The sequence below is a fragment of the Hylobates moloch genome, unplaced genomic scaffold, assembly GCF_009828535.3.
Source record: "Hylobates moloch isolate HMO894 unplaced genomic scaffold, HMol_V3 SCAFFOLD_15, whole genome shotgun sequence".
Lineage (NCBI taxonomy): Eukaryota > Metazoa > Chordata > Mammalia > Primates > Hylobatidae > Hylobates > Hylobates moloch.
The window spans coordinates 5,223,223-5,251,104 of record NW_026652290.1 but is presented as its reverse complement, the minus strand read 5'-3'; the positions used below and the strand labels follow the sequence as shown (position 1 = coordinate 5,251,104).

The 27,882-nt window shown below is 53.9% G+C and overlaps 2 protein-coding genes across 3 annotated transcripts in view; both read left to right on the top strand.

Annotated features, from left to right (window-relative positions):
• The first annotated feature begins 945 nt into the window (after nucleotides 1-945).
• The window catches only part of TIMP2 (TIMP metallopeptidase inhibitor 2), a 73,389-nt gene continuing 46,452 nt past the window's right edge, over nucleotides 946-27,882 (top strand). Inside the window, exon 1 of one of the 2 annotated variants that reach the window (XM_032176687.2) lies at nucleotides 946-1,374. In XM_032176687.2, coding sequence (XP_032032578.1) covers nucleotides 1,245-1,374 — 130 coding nt within the window. In that variant the 5' untranslated portion in view covers nucleotides 946-1,244. Of the gene's footprint in view, nucleotides 1,375-24,952; nucleotides 25,094-27,882 lie in introns of those variants that run through there. The other variant, XM_058428222.1, reaches the window with a different exon arrangement.
• The window catches only part of CEP295NL (CEP295 N-terminal like), an 11,397-nt gene continuing 8,489 nt past the window's right edge, over nucleotides 24,975-27,882 (top strand). Inside the window, exon 1 of the mRNA XM_032176686.2 lies at nucleotides 24,975-25,093. The gene's annotated coding sequence lies outside the window, so the exon portion shown is untranslated. The remainder of the gene's footprint in view (nucleotides 25,094-27,882) is intronic.

Sequence of the window (27,882 nt, the reverse complement as noted above, 5' to 3'; positions counted from 1 at the left end):
AGTGCTGACCTGAGTGCAGCAATGTCCACGGAGCCCCACGGGGCACACACCGGATGTACAGGGTGGGTGCCCACAGCAGGCGCAAGCAGGTTCACAGCCAGGAAGCTCGCCTCACTACCCTACACATGTTCATCCCTTCCTATGCCTGGGTCTTTCCTGGAACACAAAACTGTTTTGGGAAAAGTCCTTCGGCTCCCACATTTGTGGGCTAAGAGAGGAAACTGTGAGCGGAGCCCAGCCAATGCCTCTGCTGCGATCCTACTGGCTCCTGGGCGCCTGGGCCCACCCCCGTCTCTTGTTGGCTGGTCAAAAATATGGCCAGTTTATATAAAATCCTGTTTTGTTCACAGTAACCACACCCCCCCACCCCCCAACTAAACTGGCCAGGCGCACTTAAAATTCTAAGGCCTCCATTTGAAAAAGGGATCCTGTCAGTTTCTCAATAGGCCACCCGCCCACAGAAACGGGGAGGTGGCGACAGGGAACGGCCTCTGCTCCAAAGGACACCCCTTGGCTCGCCCCGAGGCTGGGCTCGAAGGGACCCCGGGGTGGCGGGGGACGGAGCAGCGTAGCCCTCCAGAGTCGAGCTGGAGGGGAAAGGGTAGCGGGTGGGTCGCCCGGTGCCCTGGAGGGACGGGGCGCGAGTCCCACGCGCTGAGTCAGGGACCCCGGGCGCAGAAGGCCACGCAGCGGGGACCGGGGTCGGGGGGCTGGGAGCGTCCGGGGACCCCCGCGCGGGTGCGGGCCGCGGGCGCCAGGTGGTGCGGGAAGCCCCCGACGTGCCAGGCCGGGCACAACAAAAGCGCGGGCTGGGGGGGAGGCGCGGGCGGAGGGGGAGGAGGGGGCTGCTGGGAGCGCCCGGAGCCTGCATTGGCCGCCAGCCACCGGGAGGAGGAGCAGAAAATCCTCCGAGCGCAATAAAACGGCGGCCCGGCCCAAGCCCGCAGCAAACACATCCGTAGAAGGCAGCGCGGCCGCTGGGAGCCGCAGCGCCGCTCGCCCGCCGCCCCCCACCCCGCCGCCCCGCCCGGCGAATTGCGCCCCGCGCCCCTCCCCTCGCGCCCCCGAGACAAAGAGGAGAGAAAGTTTGCGCGGCCGAGCGGGGCAGGTGAGGAGGGTGAGCCGCGCGGGAGGGGCCCGCCTCGGCCCCGGCTCAGCCCCCGCCCGCGCCCCCAGCCCGCCGCCGCGAGCAGCGACCGGACCCCCCGGCGGCGGCCCCCGCCCGCCCAGCCCCCCGGCCCGCCATGGGCGCCGCGGCCCGCACCCTGCGGCTGGCGCTTGGCCTCCTGCTGCTGGCGACGCTGCTTCGCCCGGCCGACGCCTGCAGCTGCTCTCCGGTGCACCCGCAACAGGCGTTTTGCAATGCAGATGTAGGTAAGGAGCGGCGACCCCAGCCCCCGCGCGGGGCCCCACCTCCCCGCCACCCCGAGGGTTCGCGGACGCCCCGCCCGCCCGCCGCTGGCCGAGGGACCCCAGCGCCCGCCTCCTGGTCCCTCGGCGCCTTCTCGAATCCTGCAAGTGGACGCCCAGAGCCGACTTTCTTTCCCCCCTCCCTCCTCTCCCTTTCTTTCCCTCTCTTTGCCGAGATGCGTCTCAACCTCAAAATTCCACCAAAATTCCGCCGCAGCTCCAGCCCCAGGAAAGGGAGCCAGTTTGGGTTTTGGCAGGCGGCGCGCCCTGGGATGCCAGCGCTGGGGGCGGGGAGCGTGGGGGACACGGCGTGGGGGCGGGGGGCTGGAGGACTGGGGACCCCAGGAAGAAACTTTCGCAGATGAGGTGGGAGTTGGGCTTCTCTGGGCTTGGGGCTGGGTGGGGAAGGGCTTCTCTGCTGGGGCTTCTCCCACCAGCCCCATTTGGGGGCTCCCCGATCAAGCCAGGGTGGGATGGAAGCCCGCCCTACCCGAGGCAGGTTCCACAGGCCCAGAGGGGCAGGTGAAAAATCCGGTGGCGTCTCCTGGCCTGGCTCCTTGCTTGTGCCCTGCCCAGGAGGCTTTGCAAACTGGCTGGGCGGGGACCGGGACCCCCGAATGTTCCGCTTTTTCGGGACGTCCACAAAAGCTGGAGACTTTGGTGACCGGACCCGGCACGTGGGACTGTGCGGCTGCTCAGATTCCCCAGCAAATACCCATGACCTCAGGACTCCTAGCCCCCAAAAGACAGGCGCCATGGAGGAGGGAGGAGGGGCCCAGTTATTTGTTCTGATCCATGGACGGGAAGGACCAGCAGAAATGGGAGGAACCCGCTGGCCCGAAGTTTCCACCCTGGTCCTGCACCTCAAGCCTCTGCAGGCCTGGTGCCTGCTGGTCAGCATGGTTTTCCTGGGGCAAGTCTGGCTACACAGCAGGTGGTCTCAGAGCCCCCTGCCCTCCTTCTTTCTTATGTCTGAGTCTCAGTCGAGTGACCTGTCCAGGGCAGATGGAGCAAGGCGGGGGCCCCCTCACCTGCCTAGACTGGAGGTGGGAGTTTCTGTTTCTCCTGCTGTCAGCCACGCCCTTCCCATACCCCTCCCACGGCTTCTTGCCCCACCCCAGTTAGCCCTGGGAGCTGCGTGCCCAGCTGGGGAAGTTTTCAGTTGCACCAATCTATTGAGATCACAGGTCTCAGGTGGCTCAGGCCACCTGGGTGGAAGGCGTTGGTGTGTGCCTGTGTCACAGTTTCCACAAAATCCAGTTTGGGGGAAATGAGGTATTTTCCCCAGTTTAGCCTTGGTGCTCAGCAAGATTTGTGGGTGAAGGAGAGGCTCCTTTGATGAGGGAGCCATAATGGGCCTTTCTCTGGGGGTCCACGAGGAGTGCAGGCCTGTCCAGGCTCCTTGGCTGACCAGCACGTGGTGGGGCAGGATGCAGCAAAGGCCCAGAAGGAGGCTTCGGAGAAAAGGACTTGGGAGTTGGATTTGTAGGAGTTGGGCCTTGGGACCCCTCCCCCCAACCCCCACCCCGCCCCACACACACACTCCTCAGCTGTGTGGGAGAATGTCCAGGCAGCCACTCTGTCCTTGCTTGGCATAAGTTAAGGCGGCCACTGAGCTGGGAGCTGTTTCTGCGTGGGGGGTGGATCCAGGATGGCAGAGGGTGGAGGGCTGCAGTGCGTGCCTCCCGCCTCCTTCATGCTTGGCGCAGCACTCTCCTCTTCTGGGTTGCCTGGCATTTGTGTCTAAATCTTTGCATCAAAATCATCCTGTAGCTAAAACTTTTCACCCCATCCCGGCTCAGAGGCCCAGTCAGATGCCAGAGTTGCACTGCAGAGCTCAGGGCATTCGCTTCCTGTGGCCGCTGTGACAAACGACCACAAATCGGGGGGCTTAAAAGAACAGGAATCAATTCTCTGTAGCTCAGGAGGCCAGAAGTCTGAAAAGGTGTCCGCAGAGCTAGTTCCTTCTGGAGGCTGCAAGGGAGAATCTCTTCCAGGCCTCTCTCCTTGATGTTCCTTCATTTATAGACACATCACTTCCATTTCCGCCTCTGTCTTCACATGGCCTTCTCTCTTGTGTGTCTCTGTGTCCAAATTTCCCTGTTCCCTTTTTTTTGGAGACAGCAGGCTGGAGTGCAATGGCGCGATCTGGGCTCACTGCAGCCTCCACCTCCTGGGTTCGAGCAATTCTCCTGCCTCAGCCTCCTGAGTAGCTGGGGTTACAGGCACCCGCCACCACATCCGGCTAATTTTTTATATTTTTAGTAGAGACAGGAATTCGCCATGTTGGCCAGGCTGGTCTCGAACTCCTGGCCTCAGGTGATCCGCCTGCCTCAGCCTCCCAAAGTGCTGGGATTACAGGCGTGAGCCACCGCGCCCGGCCAAATTTCCCTGTTCTTATAAGGACAGCAGCCATTGGATTTAGGGCCCACCCTAATCCAGTATGACTTACATCTTGATATATCAACAAATACCCTATTTCCAAATAAGGTCATATTCATAGGATCTGACTAGATGTGCATTTGAGGGGAGACACAATTCAGCCCATACACCAGGCTGCCTTCTCTTATTCCCAGTCACCCTTTCCGTGCTCAACCAACTTGGGATAAACAACCCAGGACATCCTAGGGTAGGGCCCCAGAACAAATCCCACAGGGATGACAGTGGCCTGTCTATTCTCTAGTATTCGATTTTCCTTGAAGCGATGCAGGTTTGTGACTTTCTCAGCAATGGTTCCCATCCTGGCTCAGAGCAGAATTGCCTGTAAGATTCTTAAAGATTGCTCAGGTCTGGGTCCCTTTGCAGATACAGAGGGTCGTGCTCAGACTTCGGCTTTTGCAGTTTTAAAAGGCCCACAGGTGATTTAACCAGGGCTGTGACCTAGGGGTCTCAGAAAGGGGGTACAGTGGGGGTTAATAAAGCCTGGCTTGTTATGTGGCAAGCTGGCTCCTTTTACTCTTGGCTGCATGCAGGCTTGTTAAATGGCTTGGTGTCTACAAGAGGCAATTGGCTTAAGAAACAGTCAGATTTCTGTCTGCCCGGCTAAGGATTTCTGGGAGGTATCTCCCTAGCAGCTCTTGCAGCTGGTAGGACCGGAACTGTGGTCGGCAAAGATAATTCATTATGAGGTGGTGATGTTTAGGATAAGGGATGGTAAGAGATGACCTGATTTCTTCCTGGAAGGCCCCAGGTCCTTGTCCTTTCCAGCAAGGCCAGCACAAACGGGAAGCATTTTGTGTCTCAGTTACAGCACTATTCAAACGCGCTGCTGGCCCGGCTCCCTCTCACCCAGTGAAATCCTTCACATCTACTGCCAGCCTGCACAGCTACAGGGATCTGGCTGGAAATTAGCTTTGGGCTCACCATTCAGGCAGTACCATGCCTGGAGCCACTTAGCCAGCTGAGCTACTTGGCAGACTCAGGCTGCTTGGGCCTGTTACTGGACTCAAGGGTAAAGCCAGGAGCTCTCTGGATGCAGAGAATAAAACCTCTCCTCTGGCTTGGGTGGCAGTACCTAAAGCCACACATTATCCTAGAAGACCTCTGCGATGACATCTTCCTCACATGTTCCCATCTCCAGAAGCTGTCCTCTGCAAACCCCCCGAGGAGCTCCAGCTCCAGCTAGAGAGGGGTCCACAACCAAGAGGGGAACACCTGCTGTTTCCTGGGGTGAACAGCCAAGGGTAACCTGGTTCCTGGGGGATACAGTGACAGGGACCAGATAGTAGGGGCCACCCCAGAAAACACACAGCACGCAGTCAAAAATGGCTCTGTCTTCAGGACACGTGCTCAGGAAAAGCAACACAGCATCAGATTCATGTGAGCTGGGTCAGGCCTTCCATGCGAGGGGGTGGGGGTGGCTCTTTTTAAAGAAACTGTTGGCGACTCGTTGTGCGAAGTATGTGATCGATCTGTATTGTCAGTTTTGTTCATCTTGATTTTCATATTGGGCTTGTCTGTGTTTCAACAAGCAATTATGGAGTGGCTGCCTCTGTCCCAGGGGACGTAAGGGAGAAGCAAGACATTATCCCTGTGGTGGGGGAGGCAGGGGGTGGTACATCTCAGCACCAGGCAGTGTGGAAGGGGGTTCCTGCTGCCCGGCATGGTGAGCAGGCCTCCCCTCCTCAACTGCCCGGGTGTGGTATAAAGTCAGTCCACTCAGTGTGGTTTGGGTAAATAATTAACAACAGATAAACTTTCGAAATAACCAAAATTCAGAAGTAATCATGTGACAATGTGAAATGCATTTGCAAGATGTGAGGATAGAAGGCCCCATGGTAGGTTGAGGAGGGAGCTGTGGGGAGAACTGAGGCTCTTCGGCTTGGTTTTGAACAGTGTCCTTGGAGGGACAGGATCTGCCAGAGGAGTCACTGCGGGGAGTCACTGGCCCCTGAATTACTGGCAGCTCCCAAGGCAGGGAGACTGGAAGAGCAGGGAGAGCTGTGCGCAGCCTGGAGGTATGGCAGGTGCTGGAAGGAGCTCTCCCGACAACACACGTTTCTCCTTATCTGGGGATCTGAGGACAGTGCCAGCCTGGGAGCCTCTCGGGCCTCCGCCATTTGCACCCTTCTGGGGGTGCAGAGCCACTTACGCGGTCCCGGCCTGTGGTTTGTGAGCGCAGGTGGGCTCCGGTACCTGCCTCCCTCCTCCCTGCTGTCACAGCCAGGTTGCTAGGTAGATGCCGCTGGTGTGGGCTGAGAGGTTCAGACCCTGTGGCGACGTCTGAGCACATGGAGAACAGCGCATAGATGACTCCTGGGAGACTGAGAGGCGCAGGCCGTCGTCTCCAGTCCTGATGCAGAACCACTGACTCGATGCGGTGGGAGTCGCGTGTAGGGGTGAACCTCTTGGGTTCCGAAACAACCAAGGGGTCTGCCCGAGGCTTCCCAGGCAGCTGCGAGGACGGATGCAACAGCAGGGAGGAGGAGGTAAGAAGGAAGCAAAGACAGGCAGACGTGGCAGTGGCAGGGGCAGGAGGGGTGCGTACCCTGGACGTTCCCTCTGTCCCCCGGTGCACGCACAGGCTCACAAACCAGGGACCGAGGGCAAGTGGCTGCGTGGCTAGGATGGTCTTTTTTTCTTTTTCTTTTTTTTTTTGAGACGGAGTCTCGCTCTATCCCCAGGCTGGAGGGCAGTGGCGCTATCTTGGCTCACTGCAACCTCCACCTCCTGGGTTCATGCCATTCTCCTGTCTCAGCCTCCCGAGTAGCTGGGACTACAGGTGCCCACCACCACACCCGGCTAATTTTTTTTGAATTTTTAGTAGAGATGGGGTTTCACTGTGTTAGCTGGGATGGTCTCGATCTCCTGACCTCGTGATCCGCCCGCCTCGGCCTCCCAAAGTGCTGGGATTACAGGCGTGAGGCACCGCGCCCAGCAGATGGTCTTTTTCAAGAGGGGAGGGCAGAGTGAAGAAATCAAGGTTAGGGAGGGTGAAGAAGCCACATCTGGAGGACGGCGCTGGGGATTGTAACCCCCTGGTCATTTAGCGGCAGCAGGGCGGGGTGTGCACAGGTGTTCTAAGCCAAGGGACCAACTGCCCCAGGAAAGGTGAGAGTACTGGGTGCAGAGTAGGCCAAAGAGGAGCCTGGAGATTCAGGGGGACCCACAAGGAGATTGGGGCCAAGCTCTGGCTTGTCACGCGGCATCTGCATTCCATCCCGGGGCCCACGCAGCCACCAAGGATGTTCTGGCTGTGGAATGACAGCAGGCGTTGCCCAGGGAGCCTGGTAGAAGGCAGCCGCCTAAATCCGCGTGCTGGAGCGGGCCTAGGGGTGGCACCAGTTTCAGGACTCTCCAGGTGCTGCTGCCGCCTGCCAAAGTTGGCATAGACCAGTCATCTCCAGAGGGGTGCCCAGTACAGCCTGGGTGCTAGGAATGTTATGAATAGTTAGCATACGGATTCAGAGTTGTACTCTGAATATCATTTTTTTTTTTGAGACGGAGTCTCGCTCTGTCACCCAGGCTGGAGTGCAGTGGTGCAATCACAGATCACTGCAGCTTCAACTTCCTGGGCCCAAGCGATCCTTCCACCTCAGTCTCCCAAGCAGCCACCACGCCCAGCTAATTTTTGGAATTTTTTGTAGAGATGGGGTTTCGTCATGTTGCCCAGGCTGGTCTTGAACTCCTGAGCTCAAGTGATCTGCCCACTTTGGCCTCCCAAAGTGCTGGGATTACAGGTGTGAGCCACGGTGCCCGGCCTGTATATACTTTTTTAATGAATATCTGATATTGTGGGTGCTTGGCCAAGGTTTTGTTTTTGTTGCCCATGGGTCTGAACAGAAAGTGTGGAGACTGACCACCTCAGTGTTGGGGGGTGGAGTAAGCAGGCAGATGAGCTGCCCTGAGATTGCTGGGAGGAGGGAAGAGGGGCAGACCCAGACTTCCCAATGGAGAGATGGTCTGGAGCATGGATGTCTCAGAGTGGCAGGCAGGGTGAAGCTGGTGTCCCCAGGACCTCCCAGGGCCCACCTGCCTGGACTCCTGCAGCCTGAGCGGGCTGGAGTCCCCGGAGCCTGTGCCCTGACGCCCTGGTGCCCTTGTGCATTTGTTGGGGCGTGGCTGTGCAGCAGCAGAGGGAAGGGCACAGAGACCCTGCCTGGATGAATCCCACCTTACAGCTGAGGGCTAAGCTGCTCCCCGGCCAGCCAGGTCAGACTGGAGCCCAGGGAAAGCTTTCAGAGCCCCAGCAAGTCAGGTCGTGAGTGTGTTTGCGCTAAGAAGCAAATTGAGGAACAGTCTTTATAAAAGAGGGGTCTTAACTCGGAGTGTATGAACACCCAGCCAGAGATAGGCCTGGCTGGTTTGGGGGTGGTCACAAGCCTGGAAACTGTAAGTGAAGTTGTGTGTGTGCGCGTGTGTGTTTTTTTGTGGACAGTGGCAGCCGCCAACTTCTCAAAGGTGCCTGTGGCCCTTCAAAGGTCAAGTCACTGCCATTTAAAAGGAGTCTTTTTATAGGTTTCGAGTCTTCTGTTTGCTGTATCTGCCTAGTCTCAGCTGAGCAATGGTAACGATCTTGCCTTTCTCTCCTCTCCCACCCTCATTCTGCACTTGGCCACCCTGGACAGCCAGGGTCCGCTCAGACACTACTACCCCGAGGGAAGTCCGAGGCAGATCTGTAACCAGCTCTGGGGAAAGGATGCCATCAGTGTCCTTTGGCCTCCTAGCTGGTCTCAGGGATGGCTCCAAAGACCTGGGAGGTTCTGTGGTTGTCTTCCGTGGGGAAGGCGTCCTTTGTAGACAGCAGCTGCTCTTTCATCTCAGACTCTGATCAGAGCTGGACCACACATGGCCTGAGGGAACTCCAGACCTCACCAGTTAGGAAGGGCCTGGTGTCTGTGTCTTAAATACCTGCTTCTTACAGAATTTATTCACTTAAGGGTTTTTATATTTTGTTTTACAATAGAATTTGGGTGCCTACCATACACAAAAATACTATGGCAAGTGTTTCAAGGAATGTATTTAGTTTTTTGAGACGGAGTTTTGCTCTGTCGCCCAGGCTGGAGTGCAGTGGTGAGATCTCGGCTCACTGCAACCTCCGCCTCCTGGGTTCAAGCAATTCTCCTGCCTCAGCCTCCCGAGTAGCTGGGATTACAGGTGTGCGCTGCCATGCCCAGCTAATTTTTGTATTTTTAGTAGAGACGGGGTTTCACCCTGTCGGCCAGGCTGGTCTCGAACTCCAAAGCCATGGTGCCCGTCTTCAAGGAAGTGAGCGCAGAAATGCGAAGATCATCTTGCAGGCTGCACCTCTTGCTAGAGACTGTTATCGAGGTTAGGACACTGTTGAGATTGTGGGCCCTGAGGGGTGGATCTTATCACAGCTAAGATAAGCCCTGAGGAAAGGTCCTGGGGTGGGTGTGGGGAGCCCAGGGTGGCTGTGGTAGAGAGTGTACCACAGGGGGACAGAGTCATTAGAACAAAGTATGGCCAGGCTTGAGCCCAGGCGGAGCAGCGAAGCCCGGAGACCCGGTAGTGGGACTCCAGGGAAGGCTTTATGGCCCCTGCACTGGGGGAGACAGAGAGGGGCAGACAGGAGGGGGATGACACTGAGGAGGAAGGTGGTGTTGAGAGGCTCGCAGTTACCAGGGGAGCAGAGCTCCCACCTGCAGTGGGGAAGACCGAGGAGATGGAAGGCAGGCCCTGGGCGGGGCCATGGGTCGCGGGCAGACACAGAAGGAGATACCCAGTGCCCGGGAGCCAGATGCCCTCCATCCTGGTCAGGAGCTCAGGCGGGTAGAGGTCTCCGTTGAGTTCTGCTGGAATCTGGTGACCAGAAAGTCTCGGCGAGAGGGATTTGAGCTAGAACTTGAGCAGACAGTGGAAATTGTGTAACGGGGCCTTGGAGGGAACAGGAAACGGAGCGTTGAGGGGGAAGGGAGCCAGCAGTAGCGAGGGGAGCTGACATTCATAGCAAACAGGGTGAGCGGGGGTCAAATGCTGGCCCCAGATTGAGTCCAGCAGAGCGATCTGGGACAGGTGGCCTCTCTCTGCCTCCGCTTCCACACCGCCAAAAAGGAGAGGCGAATTTCCTGCCTCCCAGGAAGCTCTCGGAGCTAGTGGGGGACACCAGCTCTTTCTGCATCAAACCCTGACTCTCCCTGTCTTGGTGTTCTTGTTCCTCCCCACCCCGCCCTGAGGGAGGCCGGGGAGCAGCTAGAGAGGTGAATCATGACATGGTGATAATGACTATGGCAACAACAACAGCTGGCAGAGGTGCCAAGGGCTTGGATTTCTGCTCTTCACTAATGTCAACCCATTTCCTTCCCTATCCTCATCCCCATTGTACAGACGATCCAACCGAGGCACAGGCCCACTAAGGAACCTGCTCAGGGTCACCCGGCTAGGAAATAGCAGAGTAAAGGAAGAGATGGCTTTTAGGCAGGGCACGGTGGAATCATGCCTGGAATCCCAGCACTTGGGGAGGCCGAGGTGTGTGGATCGCCTGAGGTCGGGAGTTTAAGACCAGCCTGGCCAACATGGTGAAACTCCATCTCTACTAAAAATAAAAAAATTAGCTGGGCGTGGTGGTGCACGCCTGTAATCCCAGCTACTTAGGAGGCTGAGGCATGAGAATCGCTTGAACCTGGGAAGCAGAGGTTGCAGTGAGCCGACATCGCACCACGGCGCTCCTGCCTGGGTGACAGAGTGAGACTCTGTCTCAAAAAAAAAAAAGAAAAAAAAAAAGAGAGAGACGGCTTTTAAAAGGAGGTATGTCAACAGAATGGTGCTGATTCAGACTGACGTTGGCTTGGGGAAGGATAGTCTAGGCCGTGGAGCTGGGCTGGAACTCTATGGGTGACGGATGGAGCCACCGAGGAGGGAGAGGAGTTCCTGAGGCTGGCCTTGTTCATGAGGTTTGCCTGTCTGCTGGAGATAAACTAAATCAGTTAAGCTTTCTCCCTACCGCAACAGAGTGAGCAGACATTTCAAATGATATTGCAGATTTGTGTTTATGACCTAGAAAAATGTTCAGAGCATAGTACTTTCAAAAGCCCAGACTGGGCCGAGCGCAGTGGCATGTGCCTGTAATCCCAGCACTTTGGGAGGCCGAGGTGGGCAGATCACGAGGTCAGGAGTTTGAGACTAGCCTGACCAATATGGTAAAACCCTGTCTCTATTAAAAATACAAAAATTAGCTGGGCATGGTGGCGGGCACCTGTAATCCCAGCTACTCAGGAGGCTGAGGCAGGAGAATCACTTGAACCCGGGAGGCGGAGGTTGCAGTGAGCCGAGATCGCACCACTGCATGCCAGCCTGCGTGACAGAGCAAGACTCCATCTCAAAAAAAAAAAGCTCAGACTGGCCAGGCGTGGTGGCTCACGCCTGTAATCCCAGCACTTTGGGAGGCTGAGGCGGGAGGATCACTTGAGCCCAGGAGTTCCAGATCAGCCTAGGCAACATAGCAAGACCTCATCTCTACATAAAATAAATTAAAAATTTAAAAATTAGCAGGGGCTGGTGGCACGTGTCTGTAGTCTAGCTACTTGGGAGGCTGAAGTGAGAGGATCACTTGAGCCCAGGAGTTTGAGGCTACAGTGAGCTATGATTGTACCAGCCTGGGGGACAGAGCAAGACTCTGTTTATAAAGAAAAAAAAAAAACAGCTCGGCTGGGTGTGGTAGCTCATCCCTGTAATCCCAGTACTTTGGGAGGCCAAGGTGGGTGGATCACTGAGGTCAGGAGTTCGAGACCAGCCTGGCCAACATCATGAAACCCCATCTCTACTAAAAATACAAAAATTAGCCGGGCGTGGTGGCAGGTGCCTGTAATCCCAGCTATTCAAGAGGCTGAGGCAGGAGAATCACTTGAGCCCTGGAGGCAGAGGTTGCAGTGAGCCGAGAATGGGCCACTGTACTCCAGCTTGGGAGACAGAGCGAGACTCCATCTCAAAAAAAAAAAAAGCATAGCCAAAGTTTCGAAGGCAGATGAATGCCAATAATCTTCTCAAGAAGCAAGAAAATATTGGGGTATAATCTGTGCCTCTGAGGACACAAGGGGAAGTCAGGCAGTCCCCAGTGCTAGTCGCAGCTGCCTGCTCTCCCAGGTCAGCCCGTGCACCCTCTCAGAGGAATCCGTCCCTTCCGCCTCTCTCCATCCTAAAGAAAACTTCTCTGTCTCTCCATTCATGTCCCAAATGCCGTCTAACTTTAAAATAATTACAAAACTATACGTGTTAATCATGGAAAAGACACTTAAGCAAAAAGAAAGAAAAATCGCCCTGATTGTATCCATTGCCTAGAATTTTTTTTTTTCCCCCGAGACAGAGTTTCGCTCCGTGGCCCAGGCTGGAGTGCAGTGGTGCAATCTTGGCTCACTGCAACCTCCGCTTCCTGGGTTTAAGTAATTCTCCTGCCTCAGCCTCCAGAGAAGCTGGGATTACAGGTGTGAGCCACCGTGCCTGGCCTATGGTTTTTGTTTTTTTTGTTTTTTTTTCTGAGACAGGTTCTTGCTCTGTCACCCAGGCTGGAGTGCAGTGGCATGATCATGGCTCACTGCAGCCTCAACCTCCTGGGCTTAAGCAATCAATCCTCCTACCTCAGCCTCTCTAGTAGCTGGAACTACAGGAGCATGCCAGCACACCCAGCTAATTTTTACATTTTTTGTCGAGACGGGGTTTTGCCATGTTGCCCAGTCTAGTCCTGAACGCCTGGGCTCAAGCCGTCTTCCTACCTCGGCCTCCCAAAGCACTGGGACTACAAGCGTGAACCCCTGCACCCAGCCTGCTTTCGAGCTGCTTTATTGAGACGTAATTCACATACCATGAGGCCACTCCTCTAAAGTGCACAGTTCAGTGGTTTGAGTACATTCACAGAGCCGCGCAGCCATCGTCTCTAATTTTGCAGCTTCCAGAGTAGGGCCTCAACGTGAGTTCACCTGATGTTTCCCTGGATAGACTCAGGTCAAACGCTGTTGTTAGAGCCCTGCAGAGCCACAGGTCTCAGCCCTTGTTGGTATGGCGAGGTCCTGTAGCCGGCAGTCGGCCTCTCAAAATGTTGCTGGCTTTTTCCAGCGGTTGGCAAACTAGACCCACCACTGGGCTGATGGCCTGTTGGTGTAAATATTTTTTTTTTCTTTTTGCCACCACACCCAGCTAATTTTTGTATGTTTAGTAGAGACAGGGTTTCACTATGTTGGCCAGGCTGGTCTGGAACTCCCAGCCTCAGGTGATCTGCCCGCCTCGGCCTCCCAAAGTAGTGGGATTACAGGCTTGTGCCACAGTGCCTGGCCTGTTGTAAACAAAGTTTTCTTGGAACACAGCCACGCCCACTGGTAAGGCCAAACCCACGTGGCTTTTGTGCTATAGCATCAGAGTTGAATGGCGGTGATCAAGGACTGTATGGGCCTCAAAGTCTAAATTACTTACCAGCTGGCCGTTCATAGAAGCCTTTTCGGATCCCCAGCCTAAGTCATCGCAGGCTGATGGCACAGGTCTGGGCTTCCCAGTCCATGTGTGGCTGGCTCCCCTCTCCCCGGATTGCCTGTTACCTGCTTTCCAGAAGCAAGCAGGTGGCCTGGCCTGGGAAGAAGTGGAACCTGCAGGATGTCATTCTCCAAGCCCATGCTGAAGATGCGATGCCTTCACCAGCCTCTTCTGTGCTCTTGAGCACACGGGTGGGCTAGAGCAGGGAAGATGGACTTGCAGGCTGGAGCCTGGTTTTCTGTGGTGGGATGTTCTGTGGGTACCGAGACCCCCCTACTGCATCTTCAGGGACAGAATCTGGCTTGGGTTGAGAGTTTATTCGGCCGTTTCTGATCTGTAATCGGGAGAGATTGATTGGGCTTTCCTGGCACAGATGTGGCAAAGCAAACTTGCAGTGGGGCAGGCTTTGCCAAGGCCCGTCATGGTAGCGGAGGCCTGGTCAGAGCACCCGTCAACAGCTGCTGCTTAACCAGGGACAGAATGAGGAAATGGACATTTCAGAGAAAAGAGACGACATGAAAAGTATTAGAGAAAAGAGCCTGGGCTTTGGGCCGGGCGCGGTGGCTCACGCTTGTAATCCCAGCACTTTGGGAGGCCAAGGCGGGCGGATCACAAGGTCAGGAGATCGAGACCACGGTGAAACCCCGTCTCTACTAAAAATACAAAAAAATTAGCCGGGCGTGGTGGTGGGCGCCTGTAGTCCCAGCTACTCGGAGAGGCTGAGGCAGGAGAATGGCGTGAACCTGGGAGGCGGAGCTTGCAGTGAGCCGAGATCGCGCCACTGCACTCCAGCCTGGGCGACAGAGCGAGACTCCATCTCAAAAAAAAAAAAAAAGAAAAGAGCCTGGGCTTTGGAGTCAAGTGGGACTCGTTCTGAATCCCGACTGTGTGCCTCTCTGAGCCTCGGTTTCCTCTTCTGTAAAAGCAGGATCAGACTCTTCAGTGTGGTGCCATGGGAGATTAATTTTTTTTTTTTTTTTGAGACAGAGTCTCACTCTGTCGTCCAGGCTGGAGTGCAGTGGCACAGTCTCGGCTCACTGCATCCACTGTCTCCCGGCTTCAAGCAATTCTCCTGCCTCAGCCTCCCCAGTAGCTGGGATTACAGGCATGTGCCACCATGCTCAGCTCAATTTTTTTTTTTCTTTTTTATTTTTAGTAGAGATAGGGTTTCACCATGTTGGCCTGGCTGGTCTTGAACTCCTAACCTCAAATGATCCACCTGCCACGGCCTCCCAAAATATTGGGATTATAGGCGTGAGCCACCACACCCTACCAATTAAATTTTTGATGAGTGAGTCAAGTGGAGGCCGGGTGGGGTGGCTCATGCCTGTAATCTCAGCACTTTTGAAGGGCGAGGTGGGCAGATCACTTGAGGTCAGGAGTTTGAAACAAGCCTGGCCAACACAGCAAAACCCTGTCTCTACTAAAAATATTTTTTAAATTAGCTGGGTGTGGTGGCGGGCACCTGTAATCCCAGCTACTCGGGAGGCTGAGGCAGGAGAATCACTTGAACCCAGGCAGAGGTTGCAGTGAGCTGAGATCACGCCACTGCACTCCATCCTGGCGACAGAGTGAGACTCCGTCTCAAAAAAAAAACACAACAACAACAACAAAACAACAACAACAACAAAAGCACTGGAGGGGCTCGATAGTTAGTTTGTCCCAGCCCCTCTTAGGATGTTGAGATCCTGAACAGTGCTTCTGAGAAACCTGCAGCCTCTGTCCAAGGAGCCCTTAAGGAAGAAAGGCAGGAGCGTGGGGCAGGAAGATCAGCTTCCCCTTTCCATTCCACATGGCTGGCTCACGATGTTCTGTTTCTCCTGCGACAGCCTGGTTCCTCCCTGCTCCCCAGCTCGCCTCTGCCGCCCTTCTTCCCTCAGTCCAGATCAAGAGTTCAAGGGACGGGGACAGATGATCAGAAAGGCCCAGCTCAGGCAAGGAAGGGGAGAAAAGGGAACTCGTATATGCTGTGGGTGGGAATGTAAAGTAGTACAGTCACTATGGTGGAGGTTCCTCAAAAAACTACAAATAGAACCGCCATATGATCCAGCAGTCCCACGACTGGGCATTTATCCAAAGGAAAGGGAATCAGTGTATCAGAGAGACACCTGCACCCCCATGGTCCTGGCAGCACTGTTCACAATAGCCAAGATACAGAATCAACCTCGGTGTCCAACAACAGATGAATGGCTAAAGAATGAAATAGTATTTCATTGTGGATGTTGGTACATCTACACAATGAAATACTACTCAGCCATAAAACAGAATGAAATCCTGTCATTTGCAGCAGCATGAATGGAACTGGAAGACGTTAAGTGAAATAAGCCAGGAACAGAAAGTTAAACATGGCATGTTCTCACTCATATGCGAAAGCTAAAAAAAAGAAAAGTTGATCTCATCGAAGTCAAAAGTAGAACAGAGAATACTAGAGTCTGGGAAGGGTTGGGGGAGGAGAGAGGGAGAGATTTCTTAAAGGATACAAAATTACAGCTAGATAGGAGGAATGAGTTATAGTGTTCCATGTCACTGTTGGATTAATGTAATTAAAAATAGGCCAGGCACTGGCTCACACCTTTAATCCCAACACTTTGGGAGACCAAGGCGGGCGGATCACCTGAGGCCAGGAGTTCGAGACCAGCCTGGCCAAAATGGTGAAACGCCGTCTCTACTAAAAATATAAAAATTAGCCAGGCATGGTGGCGCGTACCTGTGATCCCAGCTACTCAGATCCCAGCTACTCGGGAGGCTGAGGCAGGAGAATCGCTTGAACCCGGGAGGTGGAGATTGTAGTGAGCCGAGATCACGCCACCGCACTCTAGCCTGGGCTACAGAGCGAGACTCTGTGTCTCAAAAAAAAAAAAAAAGAAAAAAAGAAAAGACGAAGAAATTAACAATAGTATATTGTATAGTTTCAAATAGCTTGGAGGACATTGAATGTTCCCACCACAAAGAAAGAAATGCTTGAGACGATGGCTGTGCTAATTACCCTGATCTGATCACTATACATTGTATGTATCTAAACATCACTATATACACCATAAATATTACAATTATTATGTGTCCATTAAAAAGAAAGGCCCAGCCCAGCTCACATAAGGATGGCAGGTGTGTTCCTTAAAGCATCACACTGGGTCCCAGTACTAGACGGACAATCCACCTCCAGGTGTGTGACTCTGCCTTTTCTGTGCCCTAGTGCCCTGTTTGCTCCAGCTAGCTGAGAATCCACACTTCCTGGGTCACAGTGCCCGGCCTGGGTCCCATAATGTTGGCGGGGGGCGGGCGGGGGGGGGGGGGGGGAACAAGGAAGAAAGCCAGGAGTGCCAGCAAGGCTGGGTATTGGAGTGTCAGTAGCATGACGCTGCACGTCTAGAGCATGTACAGAAGCCGGATGAGACCTGAGCAGTAGCATGACGCTGCACGTCTAGAGCATGTACAGAAACCGGATGAGACCTGAGCATTACAGTGTTCAGAGGACACTCGTCACCACTGGGTCTCTCTAACACTAGGAAGGTGACATAATCCGTTTGCCCACGGTCACACGGCAGCTGGGGGTCCAGCTGCACCATGCCCAGGCCTCTGGCACCACGTGATGGGGTACAGGGTGCTTCAGTGACACAGCACTTGATGTGACATTAGGGAGAAAGGACTGGGCTGGGGGGGGTCATTCATGGGCTTCAGGTCCAACGGGACCTGAAGGCTCAGAAGGCATGTGCTCAGAAGGCATGTGCTGACACTGTGGCAGGAGAGCTCTGGGGACACATGGGCTCCTTGATTTATTATTATTATTATTATTTTTTTAAGAGATAAGGGTCTTGCTCTGTCACCCAGGCTGGAGTGCAGTGGCGTGATCCTAGCTCACTGTAGCTTTAACCTCCTGGGCTCAAGCAATCCTCCCACTTCAGCCTCCTGAGTAGCTGGGATTGCAGGTGTGTGCCACCACACTTGGCTAATTTTTAAATTTACTTTTGTGTTTAGAAACCAGATCTTGCTATGCTGCCCAGTCTGGTCTCAAACTCCTGGGTTCAAATGATCCTCCCACCTCAGCCTCCCAAAGTGCTAAGACTTCAGGCATGAGCCACTGCACCTGACCTACCTACTGTTTTGGGGCAAAGGCTTAGATGGACATGCACACACATGACTCTCCTGGGCTCCTGGTTCAGCACTTTCTCTTCTGGGGGTGCTCCTCGCATTTCATCCTCAATCCTGAGCTGACCCCAGAAGCCAAGGACCAGCCTGCCCATCCCCGGCAGAAACCGAGTATGCCAAGAGGAATGGGGTCGGGGTGGAGCTGGGGTGAGCATCACTGGCCGCTGACTCTCCATTGTGAGGGCTTGTCCGCTTGGCCCAGTTGGCTCCAGGGCAGGGAATAAAGGAACAGTCTGCGGTGGTCTTCCCTTCTGTGCACTAGTTCTAGAAAGCAGGGATAAAACAAACAGGCAAATGCATAAAAATATTGTCGAGGGCTTTTCAGCACAAAGGACTTCACATCTTCTTTATTTACAGTGGCTCTGCGTGGGAGGTAAGGCAGGTGTTTGGATGGGGGAGCAGCCGATGACTTGCCCAAGGTCACCCACAGAGTGGCAGTGCCAGGAATCCAAGGGGAATGATCCTGGCTCGAGTCCCTGGGAAGAGGATTAGATTTCACAGCTTTGGACACTTTGCTCCTTTTGGCCAAGAGGCGTGTTGTCCTCAGAAGGGCTTGGCGACAGGTATATTTTGCCTTAACTTGAGTAGTTTAGAGGCATGGAAGGGCATTTTGGCAGCAGTGATCAAGGACTTTAAAAATAAGTCTTCCCTTTGATCAGGCAGCCCTAGATCTCGGTGTTTTTCTGAGGGAAATAATTTAGGACACATGGAAGTATTTAGCTGCAAGGATATTCATCTCCGTCTTGCTTATCTAGGGAAATGTTAGAAGCACCTATATATACAGTAGCAGGGGCGTGGTTAAATACATCACAGCATCAGATGCTCTGCAGGCATCACATGGTATAGCTTTGTCTTTTCTTTTTTGTTTTTGAGACAGTGTCTCGCTTTGTCACCCAGGCTGGGGTGCAGTGGTGCGATCTCTACTCACTGCAACCTCTGCTCCCTGGGCTGAAGCAATCCTTCCACCTCAGCCTCCCAAGTAGCTGGGACCACAGACACACACCAACTATGCCCAGCTGAGTTTTTGTATTTTTAGTACAGATGGGGTTTCACCATGTTGTTCAGGCTGGTCTCAAACTCCTGAGCTCAAGCAATCCTCCCACCTCGGCCTCCCAAAGTGCTGGGACTACAGACGTGAGCCACCACACCTGGCCAGAACGTTTAGACACATGAAGGGACATTAGACTTTCTCTGGCAAGTGTGTATTTTCCAGTTGCTCTAGAATGAATGTGAATTCCACGGGTGCACCTGTTTTACTGGACTTTGCTATATTGTGCTCTGCAGATACTGCATTTTTATGAATTGAATATCACGGCTGGCTCAACTCTGAGTTGAGTGAGTCTGTCGGTGCCATTTTTTTCCCACATCATGTGTTCACTTCATGTGTTTGTGTCCCATTTTAATAATTCTTGCAATATTTCAAACTTTTTCATTATTATCATACCTGTTATGGTGATCTGTGATCAGTGGTCTTTGGCGTTACTGTTGTAATTGTTTTGGGGCACCATGAACTGTGCCCACATGAGATGGCAAAGTTAATTGATCTATGTTGTCTGTGTTCAGACAACTCCACCAACTGGCCGACTGGCGGCTTCTGGTCTCTCTCCCTCTGCCCAGGCCTCCCTCTTTCCTGAGACACAACAATATTGAAATCAGGCCAATTAATTACCCTATAATGGGACTGGGCGTGGGGACTCATGCCTGTAATTCCAGCACTTTGGGAGGCTAAGGCAGGAGGATCACCTTGAGGCCAGGAGTTCGAGACCAGCTTGGGCAACACGACAAGACCCCATCTCCACAAAAAATTAAAGAACTTAGGCCAGGCGTGGTGGCTCATGCCTGTAATCCCAGCACTTTGGGAGGCAGAGGCGGGCGGATCACGAGGTCAGGAGATCGAGACTATCCTGGCTAACACAGTGAAACCCCGTCTCTACTAAAAATACAAAAAATTAGCCGGGCGTGGTGGCGGGCGCCTGTAGTCCCAGCTACTCGGGAGGCTAAGGCAGGAGAATGGCGTGAACCCAGGAGGCGGAGCTTGGAGTGAGCCGAGATTGCGCCACTGCACTCCAGCCTGGGTGACAGAGCGAGACTCCCTCTCAAAAAAAAAAAAAAAAAGAACTTAGCTGGGTGTGGTGGCACATGCCTATCGTCCTAGCTACTCGGGAGGCTGAGATGAGAGGATCGCTTGAGCCTGAGAGTTCTAGGCTGCGGTGAGCCGAGATCACACCATTGCATTCAAGCGTGAGAGACAGAGCGAGACTTCTCTCACTTTAAATCAAAAGCTAGGAATGATTAAGCTTATTAGTGAGGAAGGTGTGTTGAAAGCCAAGATAGGCTGACAGCTAGGCCTCTTGTGCCAAACAGCCAAGTTGTGAATGTGAAGGAAATTTAAAAATGCTACCCAAGTGAACACACAAATAATAAGAAAGTGGAATGGCCAGCCAGACACGGTGGCTCCCAGCACTTTGGGAGGCTGAGGCGGCTGGATCACCTGAGGTCAGGAGTTCAAGACCAGCCAGGCCAACATGGTGAAACCCCATCTTTACTAAAAATACAAAAATTAGCCAGATGTGGTGGCACATGCCTGTAATCCCAGATACTCGGGAGGCTGAGGCAGGAGAATTGCGTGAACCTGGGAGATGGAGGTTGCAGTGAGCCGAGATCACACCACTGCACTCCAGCCTGGGCAACAGAGCGGGACTTTGTCTCAGAAAAAAAAAAAAAAAAGAAAAGAAAAGAAAAACAAGAAATTGCCACAGCCAACCCCAATCTTCAGCAACCACCACCCTGATCAGTCAGTAGCCATCAACGTGGAGGCATGACCCTCCACCAGCAAAACCATTAGGACCCACTAAGGTCGAGACGATCATTAGCATTTTCAAGCAATGAAGTATTTGTATTTTTATTTCTTCAAGTTTGGGTTTTTCTTTTTTTTGAGGCAGGACCTTGCTGTGTCGCTCAGGCTGGAGTGCAGTGGCATGATCTTAGCTCATTGCAGCCTCGAACTTCTGGGCTTAAGCCATCCTCCTGCCTCAGCCTGCTGAGTAGCTGGGACTGTAGGTGCGCACCACTGTGCCTGGCTATTTTCAGTTTTTTTTATAGAGGTAGGATCTCACTGTGTCGCCTGGCTGGTCTCAAACTCCTGGGGTCAAGCCATCCACCTGCCTTGGCTTCCTAAAGTGCTGGGATGACAGGCGTGAGCCACTGCCCCTGGCCGATAAAGTATTTGTAAATTAAAATATGTGCATTGATAAGACATAATGTTATTGCACACTTACTGGGCTACTGTACAATGTAAACATAACGTTTATATGCACTGGGAAACCAAAAGAGTCATGTGACTCACTTTATTGCAATATTCACTTTATTGTGATTCTGTGGGAGGGAAATGAACGCACAGTATGTCTGAGGTCTGCCTGTACCTGTAATTTTTAAAAGCTAGGATTTGCTAATATGTGGTTCTAATTGCAGTCAACAGTAGTATGGACCCAGACTCTCAAGGCTGAGTTGGCCTCAGGCCAGTAGGGAATCCCATGCCAGAGAGAACATTTAGCAGGGCGGATTAATCCAGAGGATGGGCTGCCTTCTGGGGCTTGCCAACGCAGTGTCAGGACAGCCCAGGCTTCAGGGAGATGTCCTCAGTCCAGAAAAGACCTGACGAGCGCTTGGGAGTCGTGCCGGACATTCTGCAAGGGCCATCGAAGGCCCAGCGTGCCATCCTATTGGGCCCCGTGCTATTTCCTCCTCACTGGAACCTTTCTGCTTGCCTTACTTAGGATGGGCGTCCAGGCCACGCTGAGAGGATAAAAGATGTAGGGATCTTCTCCGAGGAAGAAGCATAGAGAAGATTTTGTATCTATAGGGCCGTATTAGGGTTTCCCAGAGAAACAGAACCAATAGGCTCCATCCAGCTGTGTAAGATGGGATTTATGTGGGAATTGGCTCATGCACGTATGAAGGCTGGGAGGTCCTGGAATCTGCTGTCTGCGAGCTGGAGCAGCAGGGTCACTGGTGCAGTAATGCAGCCTGAGTCCCAAAGCCTGAGAAGCGGGGTGGCCACTGGGGTAAGTCCTAGAGCCCAAAGGCCTGAGGCCCAGGAGCTCTGAGGTCCAAGGCAGAAGATGGATGTCCCAGCTCTCTCTCTCTTTTTTTTTTTTTTGAGATGGAGTCTCACTTTGTTGCCCAGGCTGGAGTTCAATGGTGCGATTTGGGCTCACTGCAACCTCTGCCTCCCCGGTTCAAGTGATTCTCCTGCCTTAGCCTCCTGAGTAGCTGGGACTGTAGGTGTGCGCCACCACGCCCGGCTCATTTTTGTATTTTTAGTAGAGATGGGGTTTCACCATGTTGGCCAGGCTGGTCTCGAACTCCTGAGCTCAGGTGATCTGCCCATCTCGGCCTCCCAAAGTGCTGGGATTACAGGCGTGAGCCACCGCGCCCAGCCTGGATGTCCCAGCTCTTGCAGAGAGAGGGTTTGCCTGCCTCTGCCTCTGCCTCTTTGTTCTGTCGGGGCTTTCAACAGATTGAATGATGGCGCCCCCCGTGGCGAGGAGGGATCTTCTTACTCAGTCCCCCGGTTCAGACGCTAGTCTCTTCCCAGGACACCCTCCCAGACCCACCCAGAAATCACGTTTTCCCAGCTGTCTGAGCATCCCTTAGCCCGTCAAGCTGACATAAAATGAATCCTCAAGGGCTGAGAAGATGGACTCCAAAAATGGGTGGGGGCAAGGGGTGGCGGTGGACTGTGGTTGAGAACATTCCTGCGGGGAGAATGCCTCCCTTCCCTGAGTCAGGGACCAGATGACCTTTCCAGGATCCTTCCAGCCCAGGACAAAGGGCTTTGTCTCAGGTTCAGCTCTCCTGAGAATTCATCCTTCCCGAGATTTGGAAACCTCAGCCGAGTTCCTGCTGTTTACCTTCTTCTTTCACGAAACAACACCCTGAGGATTGTTGCTTTCACTTCTTCGGACCCAAATCATGATTCCCCAGCCGTATTTCTCAGTTGTCAAATTTGTGGAGGATGCTAGAAGCTTCTAGTGAGTTGCTTACAGATGATCCAACTGGTGGCTTACTAAAACATATCTTGGGCTGGGCGCAGTGGCTCATGCCTGTAATCCTAGCACTTTGGGAGGTCGAGGCAGGGGAATCACTTGAGGTCAGGAGTTCAAGACCAGCCTAGCCAACATGGTAAAACCCCATCTCTGCTTAAAAAAAATATATATATATATATTTGTATCTATATATCTATATATCTATATCTCTATCTATCTATCTATCTATCTATCTATCTATCTATCTATCTATCTATCTATAAATTAGCTGGGCGTGGTAGCACGCACCGGTAGTCCCAGCTACTCAGAAGGCTGAGGCACTAGAATCACCTGAACCCGGGAGGCAGAGATTGCAGTGAGCCAAGATTGTGCCACTGTACTCCAGCCTGGGCAACAGAACAGGACTGTCTAAAAAACAAAACAAAAAACATATCTTGACAATGCCAGTAATCACTTTACCGCAAACCTTAAGATTCCAACCACCCAGACTAGGTCAGGGGTCCCCAGCTCCAGCAGCTACTCCTGCTTCCTGGAGACCCCCCCAACAGCCAGACGCCCCCAGTGCCCCATGTTCATCCCCAGCCTCGCCCTGCCAGCTTCCCTCACCCATCCTTCTGATCAAACCGTCTGTGGGGAACTAGCCCTCAAACGAGGCCGAGTATGTGTGGCTTCTCCTCCTGTGTGGGCAGGTGGTTGACGGGATTCTTTCTTCCCCCGCCTCCAGTGGGTTTCAGCTTAACGATGGCTTTCTGGAGCTGTTTAGAAGCGTGAACAGATGCTGTCCCTACAGGAGAAGGGATGGCAAGCGTTGTCAGGAACGCTGACCTTGAAGTGTACCTCCTTAATGGCCTGACAGCTCAGAGAGAATGACACCCCGGGAGGTCTCCATGCTGCCGGCTGGGGGCAGGAAGCTGTCCTCTGCCTGGTATGGCCACAAGCATTTGTACATTGCACTGTCCTTGTTCACCCACACCTCCTTAAACAGGCGCCTTCAAATGCCCCCGTGGCTCCTGGCTGCTTGAGCCAAATCTTTATGATTGATCCCCTAATCTACACGCTTGCCCTCTGGCTGGCTTGCAGCTCTCCCTGACCTCACCCCTGCCATGATGTCACAGCTCAACAGCTCTGCTGTTCCCATGGCAACAGCCTGCTATGGGTAGCCAGCCAGGGCAGAGGCCAGGCTGCAGGTGGAGGTGGGGAAGCGATTCCAGCCACCTTTGGTCAGTGGGCCCCTGAGACCACTGGGGGTCTGAGGCTCTCTGTGTCTGCTCCCATCTGTGGTGAGGGTGAGGTTCTTTCTATGCCCAGATGTTTAGCGAGGCTCCCAAGAGGGCCCCGGAGAGTGGGCCAAGGAGGGGCTCCAAGCCATGTGTTCGCAAGGCCAGTGGCAAAGTCCCTGCACCACGGGGCTCCCCATGGGCAGTGTGATGGGAAGGAGGGTGAGGGAAGCTGGTGGGACTGGGTCGGAGATGAATATTGTTATTGGAGGAGTTGGGCTGGGGGGGTCTTCAGGAAGCAGGAACAGCTGCTAGGATTGGGGACCCCTGACCTAGGCTGGGTGCTTAGGATCTTGAGGTTTGTAGGGAAGCGGTCATTGATGCTGTCGAGGTGTGTTTAGCGAGCCACCAGTTGCATCAGCTGTAAGCCCCCCACGTGGGGAGCTGGCGTCTCAGCTGGGAGTTTGGAGGTCAGTCTGCCTCAGTGTGTGTCTCTGTGAAGCTGGTCAAGGGGAGGCCTGAGCCCCAGCTTGCCCCCAGAGGCTGCTTGCCCAACCATCTCCACCCTGGAGAGCTGACCCAGCCCAGGATATGGATACACAGAGATTCATGAGCTGCGGCCCCAGTATTCGGGTGGAAAAGCCTGCTGTGGGCCTAGCCAGGACTCATTCTAAAGTGACCCACCCCCGCCCCAGGTGATGCTAACACAGCCAGTCCAAAACCCAGTGCAGGCTGCGCATGGTGGCTCATCCTGGAATCCCAGCACTTTGGGAGGCCGAGGCGGGTGGATCACCTGAGGTCAGGAGTTTGTAACCAGCCTGACCAGTATGGTGAAACCCTGTCTCTACTAAAAATACAAAAATTAGCTGGGTGTGGTGGTGTGCGCCGGTAGTCCTAGCTACTTGGGAAGGCTGAGACAGGAGAACTGCTTGAACCCGGAAGGTGGAGGTTGCAGTAAGCTGAGATCGCACCACTGCACTCCAGCCTGGGCAACATAGCGAAACCAAAACCCAGTGCAGTGGCTTGGGACGCCCCGTCCCCCCGCCGCCACCGGAACGTAGCTAAGAGTTGGGGAGAAGAGGGCGAAAACCAAGGCTCTGGCAGCACACAGGGTGTCATGGAGGGTATTTTTAGAGGCTAGGACTCAGAGAAATGGAGTTAAAAATGTTTCTGATATTTGTTTTATCTGGGCTTGGCTCGGATGCCTCCAGTGATGGGTGTCTCACTACCTACAAAGTCAGCCCAATGATTTCAAGACAGCCCTGGAGACAGTACTTCCTGCCCCCCTGTCAGCTTCTGCCTCCCTGTAATGTGTTCTGGGTGGTCTAGCTCAGTCATCTGGAGACACACACAGTAAGTACCACCCCTCTTCCCCAAGCATTTCAGGTGCTTCTCGTGGTGACAAGTGCTGGCATCTCTGTAGATGGGTGCTGCTGTCGTCATCCCCATCCTAAAGAGCAAACTGAGGCGCCCAGAGTGAAGCAGCTTGGCCTAGGTCACATAGTGCTCTTAAGCACCATACTCTGCCATTGTAGATTTTTCTATCCTTTGCAAACACCCCTGCCCCACCTCACCTCCTTTGGCTTTTCTTCCTAGGACCTTTGGTCAGTGGGCCCCTCCTGACCAAAGGAGTTCATCCTCCTCCTGAACTCCAAGCCTGCAGCCTCTTCTCCCCGTCCTTACCGCCCTCCTCCTCTCTCGAGACCTGCCCAGGAGGACACACCTCTCCCTCGTTCAGATTTGCTCCTTGTTCTTCAGCCTGTGCTTCTCTTTTAGGCCTTGAACATTTCTGGATAGGTTTATTCCTGATCATTTCATCACGGTTTTATTGATTTTGAAACTTTATCCCATGACATGATCAAATTGGCCATTTCTAGAGCACAGGCACTTCGTAGCTGTTTACCGTCATTTAGCTCCACATCTGCCCGTCCGTTCCTCCTGTGTGGAATCCAGCACCACGTGGGTGTCTCTGCCGAGCTCTCGGCATTTCCTGAGCCTTCCCAGGAGCCAGACTCTGTTCTCGGCGCTTCACACGGGCTGTCTCGTCTGATGCTGTGGCATCCCGTAGGATGGGAACAGGCGGTGCCCGTGGACGTGGTGCTGTGCCTGCTGGCATCCTGGGCACCACAGCATGCTGTTTTCCCACTGCCTCCTAGCACGGCCAGGTGAGGTCCGGCCGGCTGGGCTGCACCATTCGCTTGCATGTTAGAGGCATTTCTGTTCACTCGGGGGACAGTCACGTTGGCCCTTCTGGTGGCCCAGCGTCTTTTGTCCCCTGTGCTGCTCCACACACCCACCTCTGTACTTGCATAGTTGGATTTAGGGACCCACATGTAAGTTTTAGATGTGTTCCCATTACCTTTTATCTTGTAAGATTTGGCCAGTTGTGCAGGCTGTTAAAAACCTTCTAGGCTAGAGTGTAGCAACAGTTTTCCTCCTCCCGCATGGGTTATCTGTACCCGGTGATGCCCACAGCTTTGAATTGATAAAGTCAGGTGTGAGAGCTCAGGCAGTGGTCCTGTGGAAGAGCCCACCACCACCTCGGACTCTACTTACTTTATTAAAAAACACACTTTTTTTTTTTTTTTGAAATGGAGTCTCGCTCTGTTGCCTAGGCTGGAGTGCAGTGGCGCGATCTAGGTTCACTGCAACCTCCGCCTCCTGGGTTCAAGTGATTCTCCTGCCTCAGCCTCCCAAGTAGCTGGGATTACAGGCATATACCACCACGCCTGGCTAATTTTTTGTATTTAATAGAGACGAGGTTTCACCACGTTGGTCAGGCTGGTCTCGAACTCCTGTTGTCAGGTGATCCAGCCACCTCAGCCTCCCAAGGTGCTGGGATTACAGGCGTGAGCCACCGTGCCCGGCCAAAAAAAACACAATTTTAATAAGCTTGTTTGTGTGGCTGCTGTCAGACAGTTATGACCAGGGAGGGGAGGACACAGGGAGCTCTAAAAAGGCGACTTAAAAAACCCAAATTGCATTCCGGGGTCACTTAGGTTATGGGACCTCTGTTCTTTACATTTTAAAAGCCCTCGAGGGATTTCCTATATAATCCCAAAGACAAGCCAAAGTTTACCCCAAAGAAGGTCAAATTACATATTCTATGTAGGCTCCGTAGACAGAGAAATGTCTAACTTTCCATATGAAAGGGTAAGCTCTAATTATATGGAAATGTTCTCTCTCTGGCCGATGCCAGCTCACGGGAGCCCTTCTATAGCTATTTTTATGTTTCAAAGACAAAGCGCTTGACTATGTGGCCCGGGTGCTGGGCTTCTGGAGAAAGGGAAGAGCATTCTCTTTGTTCCCTTGGAGGCTTGGGGCGTGCTGGGGGAGTGGGAACGAGGCCTAGGCTGGGGACGTGGGTAGGATGGGGAAGGGGGTGTGTCCATGTCACGAGGAACCCGCGTGAGCACGGTCCAGGCGCTGCTGGGTGTGGGGCATTTGGGAATGGCCAGGAGCTCCACCACCCCTGTTTGGTGTGCAGCGCTCCAGGCTGGGGTAGCTCCCAGGGGAGCCAGGGCGAGCTGCTTGACCATTCTCAAGCCTCTAGGCCCAGAGGTAGCCAGGCTTTGGCAGGGCAGCTGGTGAACTGGCCGCATTCCTGAGCCCCTCCCGCAGGGACTGGGATAGGATCTGTCAGGGGCGAGGCCCAGGAATCTACCCCTTCACTAGCAGCTCAGCTGATTATGACGCAGGTGGCTGCGGGTTGCACTCAGAGACTTGCTGGTGTGGACAGCAGGGAATCACATGGGGGATGCTGAAACGTAACCCAGGCCGCTCAGTTAGACAGCGCCGGGCCGCAGTGCAGGAGAGGACGGGGTGCAGGCCTAGGGGTCAGAGGCAGAGAGGCTGATTGGAAGGCTTGTAAGGGCCTCAGGTGAGAGATGATCAGGGCTGAGCTGCTGGCAGGGGAGGAAGGCAGAGCAAGATGCAGCTTCCTGGAAGAGATGGTTTGCCAGGGCCGCAGTACTCCAAGTGTGGTCCCCCAGATGGCAGCATCAGCATCCCTGGGAGCGCTTTAGAGATGCAGAGTCTGGGGGGGCGCGGGGGCTCACGCCCGGAATCCCAGCACTTTAGAGATGCAGAGTCTGGCGGGGCGCGGGGGCTCACGCCCGGAATCCCAGCACTTTAGAGATGCA